Source organism: Sturnus vulgaris, chromosome 3 (genome assembly GCF_052056855.1).
Source record: "Sturnus vulgaris isolate bStuVul1 chromosome 3, bStuVul1.hap1, whole genome shotgun sequence".
NCBI lineage: Eukaryota > Metazoa > Chordata > Aves > Passeriformes > Sturnidae > Sturnus > Sturnus vulgaris.
In genome coordinates, this window is record NC_142245.1 from 104520947 (window position 1) to 104540276 (window position 19330).

Sequence of the window (19330 nt, forward strand, 5' to 3'; positions counted from 1 at the left end):
CTGGCCGGGCCGGGCCGGGTGCCCGCAGCACCGCGCTGACAAAACCTGACGGACCGGACCGGGCCGGGTGCCCGCAGCACAGCGCTGACAGAACCTGACGGACCGGACCGGGCCGGGCCAGGGCGTGGCTGCGACACCTGAGGGCTCGGTTGCCTTTCCTCGGGACCGCCACAGGCTGGGGAGTTGGGCGGAGAGAAACCTAATGGGGTTTAACAGGGGCGAGTGTAGAGTCCTGCACCTCTTGGGGAATAGCCCCAAGTACCAGCACAAGTTGGGGGCTGATTGGACCTCTTTAGTTGTTGGCACTGAAGCTCTTAGGCGGCCCCTCAGCTCTGCCAACTTTGTTTTGAATCCTTAACCCAAAATCTGTTTCAGCCATCGATTTCATGGCGTGTTTCCAGACGCTGTTACTAATCCCAGACCTTGATGATCCCAGCCAGGGCAGCATGAACCCATTCAGGGAGTCAAGAGTGGCCACTGTGGTTCCCCCACTCAAAATCTTTTTCACCCTAGCCATGGAAGAGTCAGTAGTAGAAATGTATAGAGAGAGAATTAAAAGGTAACTGAACTTTGATCAAAACGAATGAAAGTTAGAAAAAAAGGTGTTTAACAACAAAAAAGAACATAGTACAGTTCAGTATAAATTTAGGGATAAGATAGTGTCAAAGAGGACAGAACAACATAGATTAAGAGAAGTTGGTGATGAGAACCTAGGGGGCGGCATGCAGGGGAATAGAGTACAGGGAGACAATATTCTGTGGGGGAGACGAGAAATAAGCTTGACTTGGCTGATAAGGAGCATGTCTGTCCTGAGTCAAGACCCAGCACATTTAGGGAAATGACTAAGAAACCCAAGAGGAAACCCATGAGCCTTTAATCAGGTTTCTTGTGGCTTGTCTGGACATGTCAACCATTTGCAATAACAAGCTCCCCTTAACTGTCACATGTTGGTGCTACCTGCAGGCTGTCACATGGCTGCAGTCTGTTTTGGGGCTGACCTCAGCACATGTTACAGCAGCAGAAACAGCACATTCATCTGGAAGTGCCCTTACCCTTACCATGTCTTTTCTGATGGTATCTTGCACTTCTCAGGCACTTTAAGGGCTGTATAGGCAGCACCAAACACTCTGGATTTGTTGACAGACCTCTCCTATCTTTGTCTTCTCCACAGAGGACACTCTCTTCATTCTCAGCCCTTCACTGCATTGTGAGTAACCTCATGGTTACAACAAGGGGTGTTTTAGCCGGGCCATACCACTGCATCTGCATATGAAACATGGATTTTTACATGGTGTAAGAGCCATACTGGGGTGTTCTTCTGTATGTTGTTCTCATAGTAAATAGTGTAATGGAAGGCGTGGCAGTCATGCCCAGTCAAGGACCATGAGGAAGGAAGAGTATTTGCCAACGAGATGTCAAAATAGGAGAACCAGGGAACGCCCTGTTAGAGGAATAGATTCATTCTATAAGAAATCGTCCTGGTGGGAGCTGAAGAATCTACTGTTCATCACCTGGCCGGGAGGACTCTGGCAGTCATCTGTGATGCCCCTACTTAGAAGACTGCAGATGTGTTGGAGAGGGCTCTGCCTCGAGGGCACTGCCTGTGTTTGTTGAAGTCAGTCCAGCGTTCAGTGCAAGGAGCACTGTACTCAGGAGCTCATGGTGATCAGAAGCTGCTCATGTAGGCAGGAATGATGTTTGCATGCCGATGTTGGTCCTAGATACTCAGCATGATAACTGGAAATTATTTCTTCTGACATTGACCTGCTTCTGACCAATGATCTGCTCCACAGATTTCTGTATCCCTCTATTGCAGTCAAGGCTGTGTTTCCCAATATTGCAAGCCAGTGTGGGTTACAGGATCTGGCAGAGGAGTGTGAGGGGGTACCTGAGGATCCTCCTCAGGATGTAGGAGCCCTCTGAATCCCACATCCTCAGAACAGATCACAGTCCAAAATGCATGTTGGAAGACATGATGATGACCATCTCCAATTATTTGATCTGAAATACATTATATTTTGGCTCATCCAGATGACATGCTAGCCTGGAAATTGAAAGGGTGTCTTAAAGATGGGAAGGAACTGGGAACATGGGTTTATGATGTTGGTAACTGGTGGGAAATATCTTACACACTCTGTAAGAAAACAAACAAACAAAAATCTGAAGTCACCTTCAGAATCTTATTTCTATCATTTTTCTCCACAGGGATTTGTAGCAGTTGAAGACATTCCCATTTGTCTTACTGTCTTTCCTGTATTCTTACGTGGTGCAGGAACCTGGAAGCTAAGGGAACAAGAACTGAGTTTTTCTGACAGAGTTCTATTTCCACACAGAATTCATCTGTGTTATTATTAATCCTCCTCCAGATTTTGTTTAGGATGACAGTTTTTTTTCATGAGTCTGTCTTCCAGTGTTTTAAACAGGCTAATAAAGGACAGTTCTCTCTATTCCCCTACTGAAAGGCATTTCTGTTGTTTTAACTGTGACTGGCTTAGGGTTGCCAGGGCATAAACTCATGGTAGCCTGATAAGCGTGAGAAGCAAGACATTTTTTGTTGAGTTTTGTGGTTCTTGTTGTTTGCTTGTTTGTTTTGTTTTGTGGACTGGAATGCTATTAGGAGACAATTCTCCTCTATGTCTACGAAAATAGAAAACACTTTCCCTCAGCTCCCACCCCACTTCAGAGAACTTTCTTGAAAAAGATTATTTCAGTCCACTAGTCAAGCTGTGCCTTGGAGCAGAAGAAAATAATTTTAACAGGCAGAGGCTGCTTGGCATGCCTGACTCTCCCCAAACATCCAGATTAGTCTGGAAGGTACTTGCATGAACTAGTGAGGCTCCACTCCCTCACCGTACTGCCGGCTGGATATGCAGAGAAACAGCCATTGGGCCTGGGACAGTTACCTGACAATTAAAAGACAGTGTATGATCTAAGTATCTAAGGGCATTTTGCTCAACTAATTTAGGAAGTGATTGTGGGCCTTAGTATCAGCTTCTGAACTTTAGTATCAATTTGAATTCTGTGACTAAGAATGTAAATTCTGCTGTGTAAATTTGTGAACTCTTTTCACACATGCCTTAGTGCTCTCAGGAGAACACTGCAAGAGGGAATCCCCTAGTACTGTGTGTGCACAGATCAAAAAAAGACTTGGTGTCCTGGCCAGGAGGTTTTATTCTTGCTGTAAGTGGATGGTTCATTGGAAATAAAGGCAAACATAATGGACCACATGACTCAGCTCCCAATTTATTCACATGCATGCTTACCTTGTCAGGTAAGCATTTTACATGCTTACCCTGTCAGGTGTGAGACTCACCTCTGCACTCCTATAGGGATTAAGTATCCCATTAACCTTTTCATTATCAAGATGTAATTTCTCAGTGAGAGTCAAATGCTGGTTTTATTTCCTGCACCCAACATCTACAGCTCTAACAATGCACAGATGAAAAACAGCTGATACATGTTCTGCTTCAAAAAGGCAGGACTGGTCTTCCTGAAATTTGCAGCCATGCTTTTGTGGTAAAGGTACATACACAATTTATATTCCACAGCCAAGGAGTATTTTTGAATTCCTTGCAGACTCTGAGCTCTCACATAAAAACATCTGCTAATAACATTTTTCATAATCTGCATTTGGTGAGGTAACTCTATCCCATCCTGGAAGAAAATGACCAGGCCTCAGTTAATTCATGTCTTCCTCACCTCCTGGCTGGGCTGGGAAATGTGATACGTTTTGGGCACCAGGCCTTTTGCACATATGAAGCTCCAAGTACAGGAGAAATCTGCAGTGCATCCCATCAACATCACATACTGGTGTGAACACTTGAAAACCTTTCCAACAGTTTCTATTCATGTTTCATGCAGGATCAAGGCTTTTGCCTTTGCTTCCAAAGAACTTTGAGGCTTGGACCCAGAACATTAAAATGATTGCCTACGTTCCTGGGAGGGAAACCATAATGATGCAGTGGAGCTTTCTGCAATAACAGGACAGTTCATCCGGACAGAGGAGACCAAACTTTCAGAGTCTAGCATGAGATTCTGGGCCAAATTCCCCCAGGAACCAAAGATCATGACAAGCTCGATTCACCATTTCTACTCCCACTGCAAAGCACATTCTTTTGGTTTTGTCTCTGCTGGTATGAATATATGACAACAATAAATAATAAAACAGGACAGTTGTTCCACTAGGGAGAGAAAGAAAACAAACATCACCTGACAGATGTTAGCGGTGTCATTTGGATTTCACTTAGTTACATGGATAACAATGAGATACAGGAATTTATCATAAAAGAGAGAGAATAGACCTATGGTGTAAATATGAAGTCAAGTAGTGACAGGAACCTGTCACCTGGAAACTCATTGGAAAAAGTTGCCAAACTGAGTTCACAAGATCACAGAACAGTTGTAAATCCTGAGGGAATCTAGTTAAGAATAGTTCCATCACAGCATTATTTCCAGGTAGATTACCTGCTGCTATGAAGGTGTGCTCTAAAGCTTCAGCCTGTGTCCCAGCCAAGATACTCACAACATCTCAGACTTTTACCCAGCTCTGTGAAGAATGTTGGGTCAAGGTGACACCTCTATCTCTCAGATTTGACTGAAAGTGATCACTTCTGGTTCTAAACATCAGGAACATTCTAATTACACAAACTCTGCCAAGGAAATTATGCTAAAAATTAAAAACATTAAAAAATTAAAATGTTCTGTAAAGCCAGCTTTATTAAGATAAGAAAAAATATAGAAAAATATGTGTAAACATGACCAAATACACTAATATTTTACTAGAAGCCAAAGCCGTGTGGTGACAGACCTACTGAACACATATTTTACCAGCAAACCATCAACAGGTAAACAGTTAAATGTAAACTCTGCTTTTGGGAACTTCAGAAATAATTGTCAAGAACAAGCATTGCAGCATGAAGTTTCTTATAAATAACCCATCAACAATTTTTTAGATAAAATATAACTGTTCTGTCTCCCAGAATATGTCTTAAGCTATAAAAACAGTACAAATCTTCTCCTAAAATCAAAACCACAGTGTTAGGTACAGACAGGTAAAAAATCTAAACTGCTTAAGAATTATATTAAAATAACTCTATTAAAAACTTACCAATATTAAAAATACTTCCTTTAAAGGCTGTTCTAGCCAGAAGTTTAATTTTTAAACACAGTGCTCACAATACACAGAGGTTTTCAGATGTAACTATTGGTAGATTAGAGGCTGGCTGAGTTTAGAACCTTATCCTTAATGGCACCTTCCAGTCATGTAGATTTTTGGTGCTTCTGAGCAATGCCATAGGGGACGTGTGCAGCTATGGTGCCTAATTTCTGTGCCCCTTCAATGTGGAACATCTGGTCATCAAAGAAAATGTGCGGGCGGATTTTCACTAGGACTGGTCCTTTAGGTGCTCCTGCTAGGAAAAGTGCCTCATCGATCTCCAGACCCCAGCTACGGAGAGTCTTCAGCACTCTGGCTCCAGAGCTCGCCGCACTTCTGGCTGTGACCAGGTAGGTCCTTATAGGGCAATTTAATCGTTCGTTTTTTGCATAGAACTTCTTCTGGAGTTTCCCCAGGTCTTCCAGAAAACCCTTCAAAGGACCCTGAGTATGAAATACCAGAAGCATATTTAGTATATGTCCACAGTTCCCCAAATCATTCTTTTGCTTTCTTCCAAACCACCAGTTACACACAGGATTCCTTTTCCTAATGCTGTGCTACTCTGCAAATTCTCCATCTAACATCTCCAAATGAGTCTGTACCCTCACTAGGAATTGAAACACCAGAAGAAAGTTAAAACCATAACACTATATGGTAGGATCAGTGGGAAAATAATTCTCACTAAGGCTTACAAGACCTCTTACAATATTAACTTTTAACCATAGTCTTTAATAAAATTTTCATTGAAAACACGGAACCATTTTTACTATGAACCATGAGCTGTAATTCTTTTTCCTGCACAGTAGAAGACCTAATTACAAAGCCATCAATGAACTCTTTCCAGACTAATGACTATACTACACTCCAATTAATAGAAACTAATGACAGTTTTGTTCAAATTGCAATATATTGCACTGTCTAGTACTTTCATCAATAAAGCTTGTATTCTGAATTTATACTATTTTTAACAATATCAGAATTTGTCCTTCAGTTTGAGCTAATGTTAAAATATTTGTGTTTTTAGACAAACAGCATAGTTCTGCTTAGGAATAAGGAGATATTATCCTGTTTTAATGACCAGAATATCTCAGTGTTTGAAATTAACATTACCTACAGTCTAATAAAAAATAATCAAGGAAATCAGTACTAACATTTCTTTTTCTAATGATATCATTAAAAGACAACTGTAAGCCACTCTCTTACATATGTAGCTCTCTCAGAGAAATGGGAGAGGACTGCAATGGTGGCCTGACACAAGGATGGCAATGGTCTCCTTTTTTATGTGAAACATGCATTTTAAAGATTATCCTCAAAAAAAAAAAAAAATAATAGGGCCATCAGCTTTCACAAAGAACATATCCACCCTGGGGAAGCTGGAGAAATACAGCAGCAATGAAAGTCACCAGATCTTTTGGAAACTCCCTTTAAACAAGAAATTCAAGAAACACAAACCTGTGCAAGAGGCTTATTTTCATTCAGCTGTTCATGTTCAAAAAATCTATCTAATCCTTGCTCTTTGAAAATCTGTTCTGATTCATCAGAAAAGATAACAGCATCCCCATCAAAAGCCACCCTCAGCTGTGTATCCGAGTAAACAACATCTTTGTTGGCAGTGAACATCGTAGCTGATGCAATGCCTGAAAATAGATCAGAGACCCTCAGTTAGCATTTTCTGCAAAGTCAGTCATTAAACCATCAGCAGTTTGGTTCCAACAACTTATTGGTGGTGACACTTATATGGTGAGCACACAAAAGCTAATTAGAGATGGTTGCTCTGTAACACAAATGCAAGAAGCTGTCCCACAGCCAAAACTTCTTGGACATACTTCCTTCCACTTTCATATAAGACTACATAAAAATGGTCCCCAAGCTCTGCTGTAAATGAGCAAAAAGCAGGAAATCCCAAGGAGACCACTCAATCAAAGTATTTGTTACTTTTTAACTCCTTATGGGACACAGAAGTTGCTTTTTTAAGTCATACCGAAAAGATTATGCTATTCAAACAGAAGTTGAATGGAGATGGGAGTTTTCCTTCTTGTTGAAGGGGAGAAGACAAAGGTGCAGGGTGATTAAGTTGTCACTATTAAAAGGCTGAAGGGTCAGAGAGGAATAGTATCACATGATTTTATTTGGCTGAGTAAAAATAAGTGATAACCTTGCACCATACGAAGTGTTGAGTTTCTGCATTTGATGAAGCAGCACTACTTTCTGTGAAAGACACACTATATGTATATATAATTTTTGAACAAGTTCAACAAAGATAACAAAAGATATCAACAGATAGCAAAAGAAAGTAAATTCAAACCTGCTTCTATAGCTTCCTGCACTTTGTCAGAATCTGCTGAGAGGTACAGGTTTGTGAGGTATGCAGTCAGGTAACCAATGGGACTCTCTCCTCCCGTCATACAGAAACGTTCAATTGTTAAGCCTAAAGTAAGAACAGCACAAAGTGAAAGGAAAAGGTACACTAGCCTACCTTACAGTAAAAGTAAAAAAAAGAAAATATGTTCATTGTAATTTCAACAAGTTACACAACTTCAAACAATTACAATGTTTGATCAGCCCATCGTCATGGAGAATTTAGGGGAAAAAACTCCCTCCAAGACAGCAGAGTAACTGCTGTGAAGATGCAGGGAGCATAGATACCAAATAGCAAAATGTTTAATGTTAAACTTCTCAGAAGTTATGGTTCATACCTAACAAATCTAGAGCACTGGACCAAATACTGTCTAATATTATTTCTCTTATGCTGACACCCAAAAATAAATATCTAAGATGCTTTTCCCGAAGTCAGAACAGGAAGAATAAAATTAATTCACATTATTATGTAACAGCATTATTATTATTATTATTATTATTATTATTATTATTATTATTATTATTATTATTATTATTATGTAACAGCTGGCAATTCTACACATCAGTTATTATTTTATTTACCATAGTGATTGATGCTGTTTATGAGCCTCACTCCCACCTGGGCATGGTTATTTGTCATCAGGACAATATCAAACCGTTCTTCATCATCAGGGTACAGCTCAAGAAGCCGAGCATTGACACGCTCCAGTGCCTGCAGGTTAAAAATGTGCAAGTCAACAGACAAGAGGAGTGTGCCTCCTTTCTTAGTCACTTTAGTTTTAGTGATAGGATTGTCTAAAAGGAGTGTAAAGTAGCTGACAGTTTAACTTGCTGAACTTCTTTTACTCCTTTCTGCTCTGCTGCCTCCAGCAACCACTTGACTGGGTTAATTTGAAAGGAAACAAGTAAATTTCTTTTTTTTTTTTTGAGGTATGGAATTTGAGAGCTGATGACCTGAAAATCAGTAAATCAGCCTAAGTAAAGACCATCCTTAAGTAATGAGCACAAACTCACATCCTATGAACATGATTAGCTTGAGAGTTTCTAATTGCAGCAATGAATGAGACAGATTTTGATTTGAGATCTCTTCAAAGATAATTGGTCTACTTGTTATACCCACAGTCTAGCATTCTTATTTCTTTGACCTTTCATCTGCTCATCTCTCTCTGTATCCAACTGTTCTCCTATTTAGAATTTCATCTTGACCCTTGAATGGAATTCTTTGGGATTACAGCAACAAAATCAACAATGAATCATCAAATGAATGCAAGATAGAGTGATTTTTATTAAGATGCTTTAAAAAGTCAGGCCAGTTCTTCAGAGCTAAAACACAGATTTCATAATTAAATTCTGGAAATCTCACTTAAAAAGCTGTGTTATTTTGGGACTGTGCTTGGGAAAATTCTAAGTTAGAGCCTGGTATAAGGCCTAGAAAAAAATCTTAGTATGTGGTCATAACTCACTTCTATTGTTAATACTCTACTACACTGGCACTTTTCTTAAATTAATAGACAATATGGGTGAGTGGAGGAAGGGATTTCATTTTTGGTCAGTGTCTTTATACTTTGCAGTCTAAGGACACCCTGGCCTGTGATTACAAATCTTAAGTGCTACAAGCATGATATAAAATACTTTCAAGTTAGTAACTTAAACATTTCAATAAGGTAATCCAAAGGTATTATTTCTTTTTTGCTTTCTTTGTCTCCAAGTAGAAAGGATGACTCAACAAAGCCACAGTTCTGTAGCCTAATGATTCCTGTGACTAAGCAATATAAATAATTCAAACAAAATAGCATATCAGAAGGGAACAAAGTTCAAGGTGTAAAGTATGAGCAGTTAAAGAGTCAAATCGTGCTTATAGTCTAAGTAAATTTGACACTGAACTTTAATCTTAAAAACTGACTGTGTTAGCAGGGCTGCTACCTATAGGAAAAGATGCAGTAAATTCCCAAGTCAGTCTGCCCTCACTGGTGTACACAGTGAATTATTTTATGGCCACACTTTTATGTTAGGAACACCTTTACAGTGCTTGTGCCATTAATGCTCCTAATATATATTTACAGCAGCATGGGTATTGACATAAGTAATTTTTCTACTGTTTATGTTCATAAAGTGACTAATGAAGAAAATGTTTTAAATTCCTGAGACCAAAACTGAAGTAATGAAAATCTACTTTTAAAACCTGAAATATTCTGCCACAACTCTGATGTCAGCAAGTATGATTTCTAATTACGATTTCATTAATTTTCTAAAATCGCTGTGGTAAAGCTCAGCAAACAGTTCTCAATGAACATAAAATTAACTCTGTAGACAGTGTTGTTTCAAGACAGTCCTACTAAAACCTGTGCTCTTCAAAAATATACGTATTTTCATTTTTTTTCACTTTTCTGTAATTTCACTTGCTTTCCATGCTGCAGGCTCTTTTCCTTGGCCATTTCTCTTTTTTTGTGAAATGAAAGCAAAATATTCCATTTCACCTCTTCTTCAACCCTGACTCAGAAGTAGGAAGTCCATTTCTTTTGCTGGTCCTCAAGAACAATTTCCAGGGTGACAACAAAAGAAAGGAAAAATTAAAGTTGACCAAAAGAAATTAAAATCAACACTGTTTGAGGTGGGTTTTTTTCGTTGTTTTGGTTTGGGGTTTTTGGGGGTTTTTTGTTTGGTTGGTTTTTTTTCTTTTGGAGGGAAGAGGGGAAGTGAGTTTGTTTATTTGTTTTGTTTCGGGTGGTTTTGGGGAGAAGGAGGTTGTGACAAACTTAAAACAATTTGGGGCATATCTTGACTGAAATGGTCTTAAAAGGAAAGGTGCTTCATACGGCCGATGTCCAGAGGAAAAAGCAGGTTGCTCCTTACCCACACTGGGCTGTGGTGCTGTGAGCCGGGATACAAACCGAGATGCTGAGGGTACCACTCCGGTCCCGATGACGCCAGCAGTACGTGCCCTGCTGCAGGCGTTCGGCATTAGTGCCGGCGGGAGGGGAGAGCAGGAGAGGGAATGGGAGAAGGGAGAGAAGCGGCGGCCGCGGGACCAGGACGCGCAGAGAGATGCGGGGTACGATTTCAGGCTGCCCCGCCGCGACGAGCTCGGCATTGGGAGAACTCCCAAAAACATCTCCCCCAGGAAGGATTATCTCGGCTGAAGGAGGCTTCGGGCTCCTCCTCTTCCCGAAATTTGGCCTCGCAGCATCCTCCGCGGGCCGCCGCACCCCACACCCTTTCCCGCCACGCCCGGCCACCCGCTCCGAGCCGTCTCTGGCTACCTTGACAAAGTAGAACGCCGGTCCGGGCTTGAGGATGACGTTCTCGTTGTTCTGCTGGTACTCCACGTATTTCTCCAGCCCCTGCTCTTCGTAGATCCGCCGCTCCTCCACCAGGTTGAAGAGTGCTCGGGAGGACACGGCCACCGTGATGGCGTTCTGAGGCTTGGGCTGCAGAACGAGAGCAGGGTAGCGCCGGCCAGCGGCCCTCAGACCCCGGGCCCCCAGCGTTCCCCCGGCCCCCGAGCTCCGGACCCCCGGCCCACCCGCACTCACCGGCCGGACTCTCTGGGTAACCTGATTATCGTAGAAAGCCTTGGCCGCCGCCCAGTCCTGCTCGGCCTCTTGCTGCCCGTCCTCCACCGCCCCGCTGGGCTGCGCCTCCTCCGAGCCGGAGCCGCTCATGGTTCCTGGCTCGGCCGGGGCCGTAACGGGCGACCGGGAAGCGGCGGCAGCGGCCGCCCCTCTGCCCCGCCCCGGCCAGGCGGGGGAAGGCCACGGCGCTGCCTCTCCCTGGCGCTGTGCTCGTCTGGGGAGTCGGCCCGGAGCGCTCCGGCCTTCCCCAGGAGCGGAGCACCCCTGGCCCCGTGTGCCCCTCACACCCCGAGGCGCAGCCCGCCCGCAGGGTCTCTCCTCACCGTGGGTGCGCGGAGCCGGAGCTGCGGCCCTTCCCCGCCTCCCTCATGGCACCTGTGGCGGCCCCTCCAGCGCACGGTGCCTCCGGCCGCTGCCCTCCACAGTGCTCGGGACAGCGATGCCCGCAGCTACTTTATGTCGGGCAGCATCCGCCAGCGCTCAGTGTACCTACAACGCTCGAGATGTGTTATTTAACTGCAATGGCTGAATTGATTTAATGTAAACTGCAACAAATTGCCAGGAGATCTTACATAATACGTTTTAGAAATCAAAATGGGCTCGATGTCTGTGACTTTGCATCCTTTGTGCCACATGGAAAATACCTTCAAGAAACAGCAGTTTGGGCAGTGGTGGTGAGACTGTGTTCACACCCACAAAAACTGCTATTCTGGCATGAAGTTGGGGTGGTCCTAAAATCCAGAGTCCCACACAGAGCTATGGGCAGCATCTAATAGTGACACAGCTGTCTGAAATGGTCCTGTTTTCCTCTGCAGATCCCCATCTGAACCACAGCAAAGGTTTCCACGCTGATAAGCCGCAGGAGAGAGTGGAAAGTGAAGAAGGAATCGGATTTTCTCCTAAGCCAGGATATGGCACAGCAGACCCATAGTGATGTTTATGTCACAGCATGTGATCACCATCCAAATGACCTTTAATATTTTGAATGAAGACTCTAAATATTGATTCCAACTCTGATCACTACATAATCTGTATCTGATTGTAACACCTTTCTGCCTCCATCCAGTCTCCAAAAAGAAACAGGATGGTTTTGTTACTTTTGCCCCTTCTTTTTTTTTTATGTGGCTTCCCAGTGAAAGGAGGCTTATGTGATTATAACATCTGTCCATCTTTCCCCAGTGATGTTCAACTGCAAACAAATTTGAGGGAAGGATAAATATCTCAAAGAGATTTAAATTGTTAAACTGTTTAATGAGAATCAACAGTAACATGCAATTTGTTGTCCTGCTGGGGAAAGCACTTTATCTGCTTGTCCTCTTCTGTGTAGTAGCAAACAAATACTGCCTGGCTGATCTGCCACCTCCAAATCTGCCACATTGCCTGACCCTCAGCTAGCCAGGGAAGGATCTGGAAGCAGGGAAGTGATGGAAATGGGGAGGTTAGAGGAAATGGGAAATGAGAGTTGACCATACTGAGGGAGGGGAGCTGGAAATTGAAGTTAAAAGGAGACATACTGAGAGCAGTGCATTGAGAAAACAAATGCAAAAAGACAAGTTGGGGTCATTGTAGTGCCTGTTGTCATGGGAAGCTGCAAAGACATAACTTAAATCTGAACAAACTTGATTTTAGTTGCTCTGCTACTGATAAATGTGCTTTTTCCCCTTGAACTTTATCCTGAACATTTTACTCTGAGTGTGTTTCCAGACCTGCAGCATGTCATATGCCACTGAAAACACCTGTTCCCCTCCATGCAGTGAGATCAGGCTGAGCAGCCAGGCTGACCTGGAAAAAGGGTTCAAGTGACAAAACAGCAGCTCATGGTCCCAGTCACCACGGCTGTCCTGCTCAGAGACTTCAGCACCAGTCCAAGATGATCTCCCAGAAGAGACTATTCCTAGTTAAGTTATTGGGTACATTGCCCATGGAGAAGAGGGGGAAAGAACAGGAGCAATCAGGAAACAATTCTTTGGTGTTTACAAAACTGAACTGTCCTCTCTTTGGGAACATGGGACAATACCAAGAGCCGTGCCCAAGATGACGTTTTGTTGTTCTGTGTTCCCCACCACCTTCCATCTACTCAGGAGCAAAATCAGAGCTCCTCGGTAACATTCTTGGTTTTTATTTTTGTTATTCCCTTTCCTGTCCACCCAAGAAAAGAGTCATCACACAATGAAGATTCCTTTTAACCTATGCGAGACATCTGAAAATATAAAAGATGATAATCTGGGCCCAAGCAGTGCTGTTGATGTGCTGCTGCTGAAAGCAGTGCTATGCTAACAGAAATACTTTGCTTGCCAGAAGCACATGGTATCTCTACACAGCACTCAGCTGTGTGAACATATGCACTGAGCTGCCATGTCTCTGTTCTGTGCTTGGCTGCCTGCTGTTGACATACCCTCCATTTCCTCTTTTGCTGGAGATTGTGAGCTGAGGGCCTGACATGAAAGCCTTCCAGCTTCAGCACCTTATAAATGAAATCTTGACTTCCCAAATGCAGAGTGTGGAGCCTTATCTACATCTAAAACATGTAGTAATGCCCACAGGGTTCCAGGAAAGAGCTATGTCTTGCTTTCACGAAACCTCCTGGGGAGTCTGAGAAATAGGAATGGATCCAAAACTGAATGACTTTGTGGTTTCTGAGCTAAGCTAGAAAGCAAAGGGAAGGAAAGGAATTTTCTGTTATCGTGCATTAATTTGTAGGGCATTTACGTTTAAAAAAAAATTGTGTTTCTATCTTTGTATGTACATTTTTATAGTTAGTCATGCACATTCTCTGAAGTCTGTTACAAGTTATTCAAATAAAAAGAAAGTCCCCCTGCCTGAGCTGCTGATATTTTTCCTGTGTTAAGAACAACCACTCAGAATGATTTATAGTTCTTGTTCAAGAAGGAGCTCAAAGTGCATTACTGAATATAATAAAAAAGTTGTGGGGTGTTTTTTTTTTTCTTCTTTTGATACTTCTGTTTGGAAAGACATGAAATATTCCCAAATATTTAAAATAATGGGAGCAAAATTAGGAGAATTTTTTAATGGAAGTACATTATCTCTCTTTAAATGTATAGATCCCAGTATGTATTGTGCCTAGTTATATCACAAACATACAGACTTCAGAGCCTAACTCTCCCAGAGTCATGCCAGGGTCACTTCAGAGTGCAGTTGCACTGACTTCATATATGCATTGTGATTTTTCACGCTGAGCCCAAGACCCATAGCATAAGTATGGTGTGCCCAGAAGGAAGGAAGCTGAGAATGGCTTTGATCTAGGTCAACCTGGCATGGCAAAATGTGTGACAACAGTGCCACATTGCATCTGATCAGTCAGATAAATAGTTTATAAAATCCTCCTGTTTGTAGATAGTATAAGTACCTCTAATACAATCCTAGTTTTGAGGACCTGATTCTATAAAAGAGTTAACAACTGATTTTCTACATCTGTTTGCACATTTCTACATTATTTCTACAAATCCTCAGTGTAGATTTCAGGCATTCTATATTGCTTTGTTTGCCTGCCTGCTGTTATCAAATTTAGTCTAACACAGGCAGAAATAAAAAAGCAGTTCTATTGTGCCAAAGATGTGCATGATGAAGCTGCATCATGCCTAGAAGGCACGTTTATTTAAGCTGAAGAAACCTTCAGTATCATAGTTGCATCATAGTATTCACTTTCCTTTTTCATCTCATGACACTTTCTTTTGGTCCCTCTTCAGTATTTTTCATTTTCTCCCTCTTCTTTTCCCACTTCCCACCCTCTGTGTTGTGCAGGGAAACAAGAATGCAAAACCCTGTGGCATCACATTACAATCTATGGCCACTGCCTTGCATCTTCTGGCATTGCTTTGCTATGGTCTTTAAAAATATGTTAATTTGCAGCAGCCACATAAATTCCCTAACAACACAGATCTTTTGTTCTTAGATGATCTATTCCACCTCCGACATTCTGAGCATGACTCATTCCAATATTCATGAGACAGGTGACAAGGAAAGCTAAATCCAGCACAAGTGCAGAGGAATGCTCAGTAAGATTTGGTACCATGATCTCTCCTCCCTGAGAAATCCAGTTTAATCATTGCAATACAATTTTCTCTTGTCTTATTAACTGAAGTTCCCTGGCCTTTAATCTTCTTAGAAGGAAATCAGCAGCCAAGTTTTATCTTTAGCTTTTGGGAGATTTCTTCTCTTTAAAGGACTTAATATAATTTTTCCTGGGAAAATACAACTGTAACCAAACTTTTAGAACTGAACTCTCCTCCGACTATTCTGAACAACAATTTTTTACCTTTCTTTACCCCAAGAAAGGCTTGTCACATAACTGCAACATGTAAAGACAAATCAAGAAGAATTCTGAAATTCAGATAAAATATTATTTTTACCTAGATGCTAACTAAAAAATTAGAAAAACAGTGTCTTATCTCCAAAGCTGCATATGTCTGCCTCATCTAGTAGTTTGCCACAGGGAGAATTGAGAAGCATTCAGTGAGCAAGCAATCCTGGCCATCTTTTCAAGAATGTGGACTGTGACAGGTAGGACAAAAATGGAGTCTTGTTGAAAATCTGTGGTCTGAAAAGGCTCTCCAAAAAGCACATATACTATCAAGTAATTGTAGTGGGGATTTTTTATTAATTGGAAACAAATCCGTAATAAAGTCATTACTTTGTATAAATAAAAACAAAGACATATGACAATAAACTTACCAATAATAATAGGTTCTCTGTTCAGGATTTGACTTTGTTAAACGGAATCACTCTGTAGGCACTTAGAGAACACAAAGGAAAAAAAAAAACAAAACCAAAAAGGATGAGCTGGAGTAGGGTTTGTCTGTTACAAGCTTAATCAGAAGAATGGTTGCACTACACAACCATACATTAGATGGAAGGGAGCTAAATTGTACGTACAGACCCTTTGGAGTTCCAAGATCCAAATGAAAAAAAAATTGTATAGCGAGAAATTTTAGATTCATTTCTCTATAATGGAGACATTTGTTTGATCATTTTTCATTATGCACTAATTATCTCTTTAATAATGGAAATGGAGGGTCTAGTCACGCAAACAGCTCCACACAGGGACATGTCTGTGCAAGATTGAGACCTAAATGTTGAAACCCTATTGATTCATTTTACCATAACAAAAGACATTAAACTATTCTAAGGTTCACTCTGGTAATTACATGTTCTATTCTGTATTAAATACCCATGTTTTAGTTGTGCTATCGTCCACGAGGGTTCACGTTAAGTATTAAATTATGTTAAAATCTTTAATGAGAACATCATGTTGAAAAAGATTCTTAGATTTTATTTGTGTGGTTGTGCAAAAATACCATAAACATATCACTTAATCTCTATTGCACTGTGCTAGTTATAGTTTTAAAAAAATGGGAGAACAAGCAAGTCTATTAGACGTGTTTCTCCTCCCCCTGCTCCAGGGTGTACAGAGAAACCCATTCAAGCAAACTGTGGTTTCCCACCCATTCCTGAATGGAGGAAGGTATCAAACAATGTGTGCACCAGAGTGACACTGATGGGGTTGCTGGACACCCCTGATGGGACAGCAGAGAGATCCCACGGGCTTTGGATGGCAGGAGAAATGGCAGAGCAGAGCTGTCAGAGCAAAATCATCCACTGACTGTTCTACAGCACTGACGCTGTTCACACATCGGGAAAAACAGATACACTGTATTCCAAAACCAAATGCCTTTCCTCTTTACATATGTACCAAGTCTCATTTGAGCCTTACCCCACAGTGTAACTCACCTACAGAGCAGACTGGGCAACATGAATTTTGTTTACATAGCTAGCCACCCTGCTGCTGTCCTTGAGAACAAAGATTTTTGTTTGTCTCTTTATGAATATGTGAAAAAAAAATACACTTTCTACAACTTCCTAGGCAATGAAGAGTAGGAATATAGTCATAAAATATACAAATTGCTCCAAGCAAGGGGTGTGGGACTATGTGATTATACCTAAAGGTAATATAATAAAGGAGACAAAGTTTAATTGCAGCAAGAGTGCTTTTGACTGCACAGTTACCACCCAGGTCCAAAAAGAGGATTGTAAGTGATTAGTGTAGCACTCCTGGTGGGGACAGAGAAGCCAGAAGTGTAAACAGAAGAGGAGATTTAGGGTTTCTCTAAGCTATGGCTTCAAACCTGTCAGCAACCTGCACACAACATCTCTGTTACTTGAGTTATGATGTGATTCTCTTTTGCAGGGAATGTGTATCCCATTTCTGGTTCAGGTCTCCTCCCTCCTTTTGTTAAGTTTAGCTTTTGGGAGAAAACAGGTAAGGACTAAAAGCAATGATAATGTGTTGTTCTTTGTGTTGTGCTAGTTTCCAAGGGCCTCAGAAAGCATTTGGGAGCTGTTGTGTTTGCTGCTGTAAGAACACACAGGAAGGTCTCCCCATATGACACCCCTCCTCCCTTCTCAAATCCTCTCAGTAGAAGGAAGATGATTTTTGCAGACCTCTCCAAGCTCAAGCATTAAGTGTGAGGCTCCCACAGTTGTCCTTCTCCACATGCCTTCCCACAGCTGTGCTGCTGTGTCGTGCATTTGCAGTGCAGTGTTTCAGTCCCTCTCCTGCACTTGGCCCCTAAAGAGCCAAGAAAACTGGGCTGACCTAGTTGGTGTGATTGCCAGTGGGAATTTCCTGATGCAGAGGGTCATGAGCTGAGGTTATGGGACCCAGCTGCAGCTGAAGGTGAGACCCACACTCAAAATCTCCTCATGCTATGGCCTCTCCTTTTGTTTTAGTGTCTTGAATGTTCCTCAGACACATTCATCAATTCTTACTGTGCTTACATCAGGGTAGAGAACACTTCAGCAGCCAGTTTTTAGTTCCCTTGACAGAGACTTTCAAGTTGTATTATTTATATTAGCAGTATTTACATTTATCTGTTTTCAATATTTTTCTTGACTGTGAAAAGATAACAACAATGACAAAAGCAACACCAGTAATAACATAAAAGTAATATTTCCAGTCAGAGTAGTATCTACATTACAAAATCATTTTAAATGGTGCTATACCTCATTTTAAGTGGTGCTGTAAAATCAGAGAACAAAAAGACACTCAATGAGATTTCAGTAGGTCATGGATCATATAAATGGGTTATCAGCTTCAGCTCCTGCCTTGAAGAAAACACATTAACTGTCCAGCTTTCTTCCCATTTTCCTTCCTGTACAGAAATTCCCAGGTTGGATGTATTCAGTATGTTCTTTCTCTCTAAAGGAAAGAGAAATGTATGTGTAGAAGACAGTTCATTACACTGAAAGCTTAACTTTCACCCTCTTTTTTTCACACAAAGAGCCTCAAGTGACTGTACTGCTGAGGTCAATGCCTTTGGCAAATGCATGTGTGTGTGTAATGCTGGCAAAGTGTGGGGGAATGAATCCAGACCTCTGAATCTGAGACTTTTCAACAAGATTAATGTGAAGTCTCCCCAAAGGTACTGCAGGGCTTTGCCTGGCAAGCCCTGTGGAGGGCTCCAAACCTGGAAGCTACAGACTTAGCAAAAGATGAAGAGCTTGTGATAGCTACAGTCAAAGATTACCCAAGGATCTTCACCCAAGGGTCTTCAAAGCAGTAATGTTGGGTATTGGTGTGTCAATGTGGCAGCAGTAAAGAGCACAGGGCAACTAGCAAGTGTTTGTACATCCTAGGCTAGCCTAGTGCTGCTGTTTCTGGTGGTATCAGATTTATTCATGGGCTGTAGCAATCAACATTGGCAGGCTGTTGCTCTGTAAGCACAACTCAACAAGTAGCTTCTCTTCATCTGAAATACATATTCTGTCATTTCCTGGGCTTGTATGTATATTACTGTGTGGAATTTGGTGGTTTGTGGCATGAGGGAGATTATGCAAGTTGATAGGAAGGGTTGTTCGTGTATTTAAACTCAGTGAATCACTGGGGGATCAGATTGACTGTAGTATTTGGAGAGACCCTGACAGGTCCCAGTGGCCTGTTCAAATTCATCGCTTTTCTGGTGACAGTTCTAGCCACTGCCAGCTTTTGGTTTTAATTAAAGTGCACTGAATGTTTTTGTGACCTGCAGCCTTGTCCTTTTATTGTGCCTTGTCTGCTCGCAGAGACTCAGAGGATTATTGTAAATCAGGATTTGCGTGATGCTGGGATGCAACTGTTGAGTCAGAACACTGAGCTGGTCCTGAACTCACCCTCTAACCACATTATTGCAATACCCACTGCTAATAAATTAATGTAATTTTTCTTTTTTTCTATTTTTGACTCAGAGCT

The 19330-nt window shown here is 41.8% G+C and overlaps 1 protein-coding gene and 1 long non-coding RNA gene across 2 annotated transcripts; one reads left to right on the forward strand and one right to left on the reverse strand.

Annotated features, from left to right (window-relative positions):
• Positions 1–4696: 4696 nt before the first annotated feature.
• Positions 4697–11232, reverse strand: NT5C1B (5'-nucleotidase, cytosolic IB). Its single transcript, XM_088162446.1, has 6 exons — positions 11047–11232; positions 10774–10941; positions 8096–8225; positions 7461–7583; positions 6608–6792; positions 4697–5598 (listed from the first exon to the last, which is right to left on the reverse strand). Exons 1-6 carry the CDS (start codon positions 11173–11175, stop codon positions 5260–5262), a joined length of 1074 nt encoding a protein of 357 aa, XP_088018572.1. The 5' UTR covers positions 11176–11232; the 3' UTR covers positions 4697–5259.
• Positions 10654–13908, forward strand: LOC148224516 (uncharacterized). Its single transcript, XR_015802748.1, has 2 exons — positions 10654–11062; positions 11901–13908. It is a non-coding gene; the product is annotated as an uncharacterized LOC148224516 (long non-coding RNA).
• The last annotated feature ends 5422 nt before the right edge of the window (positions 13909–19330 follow it).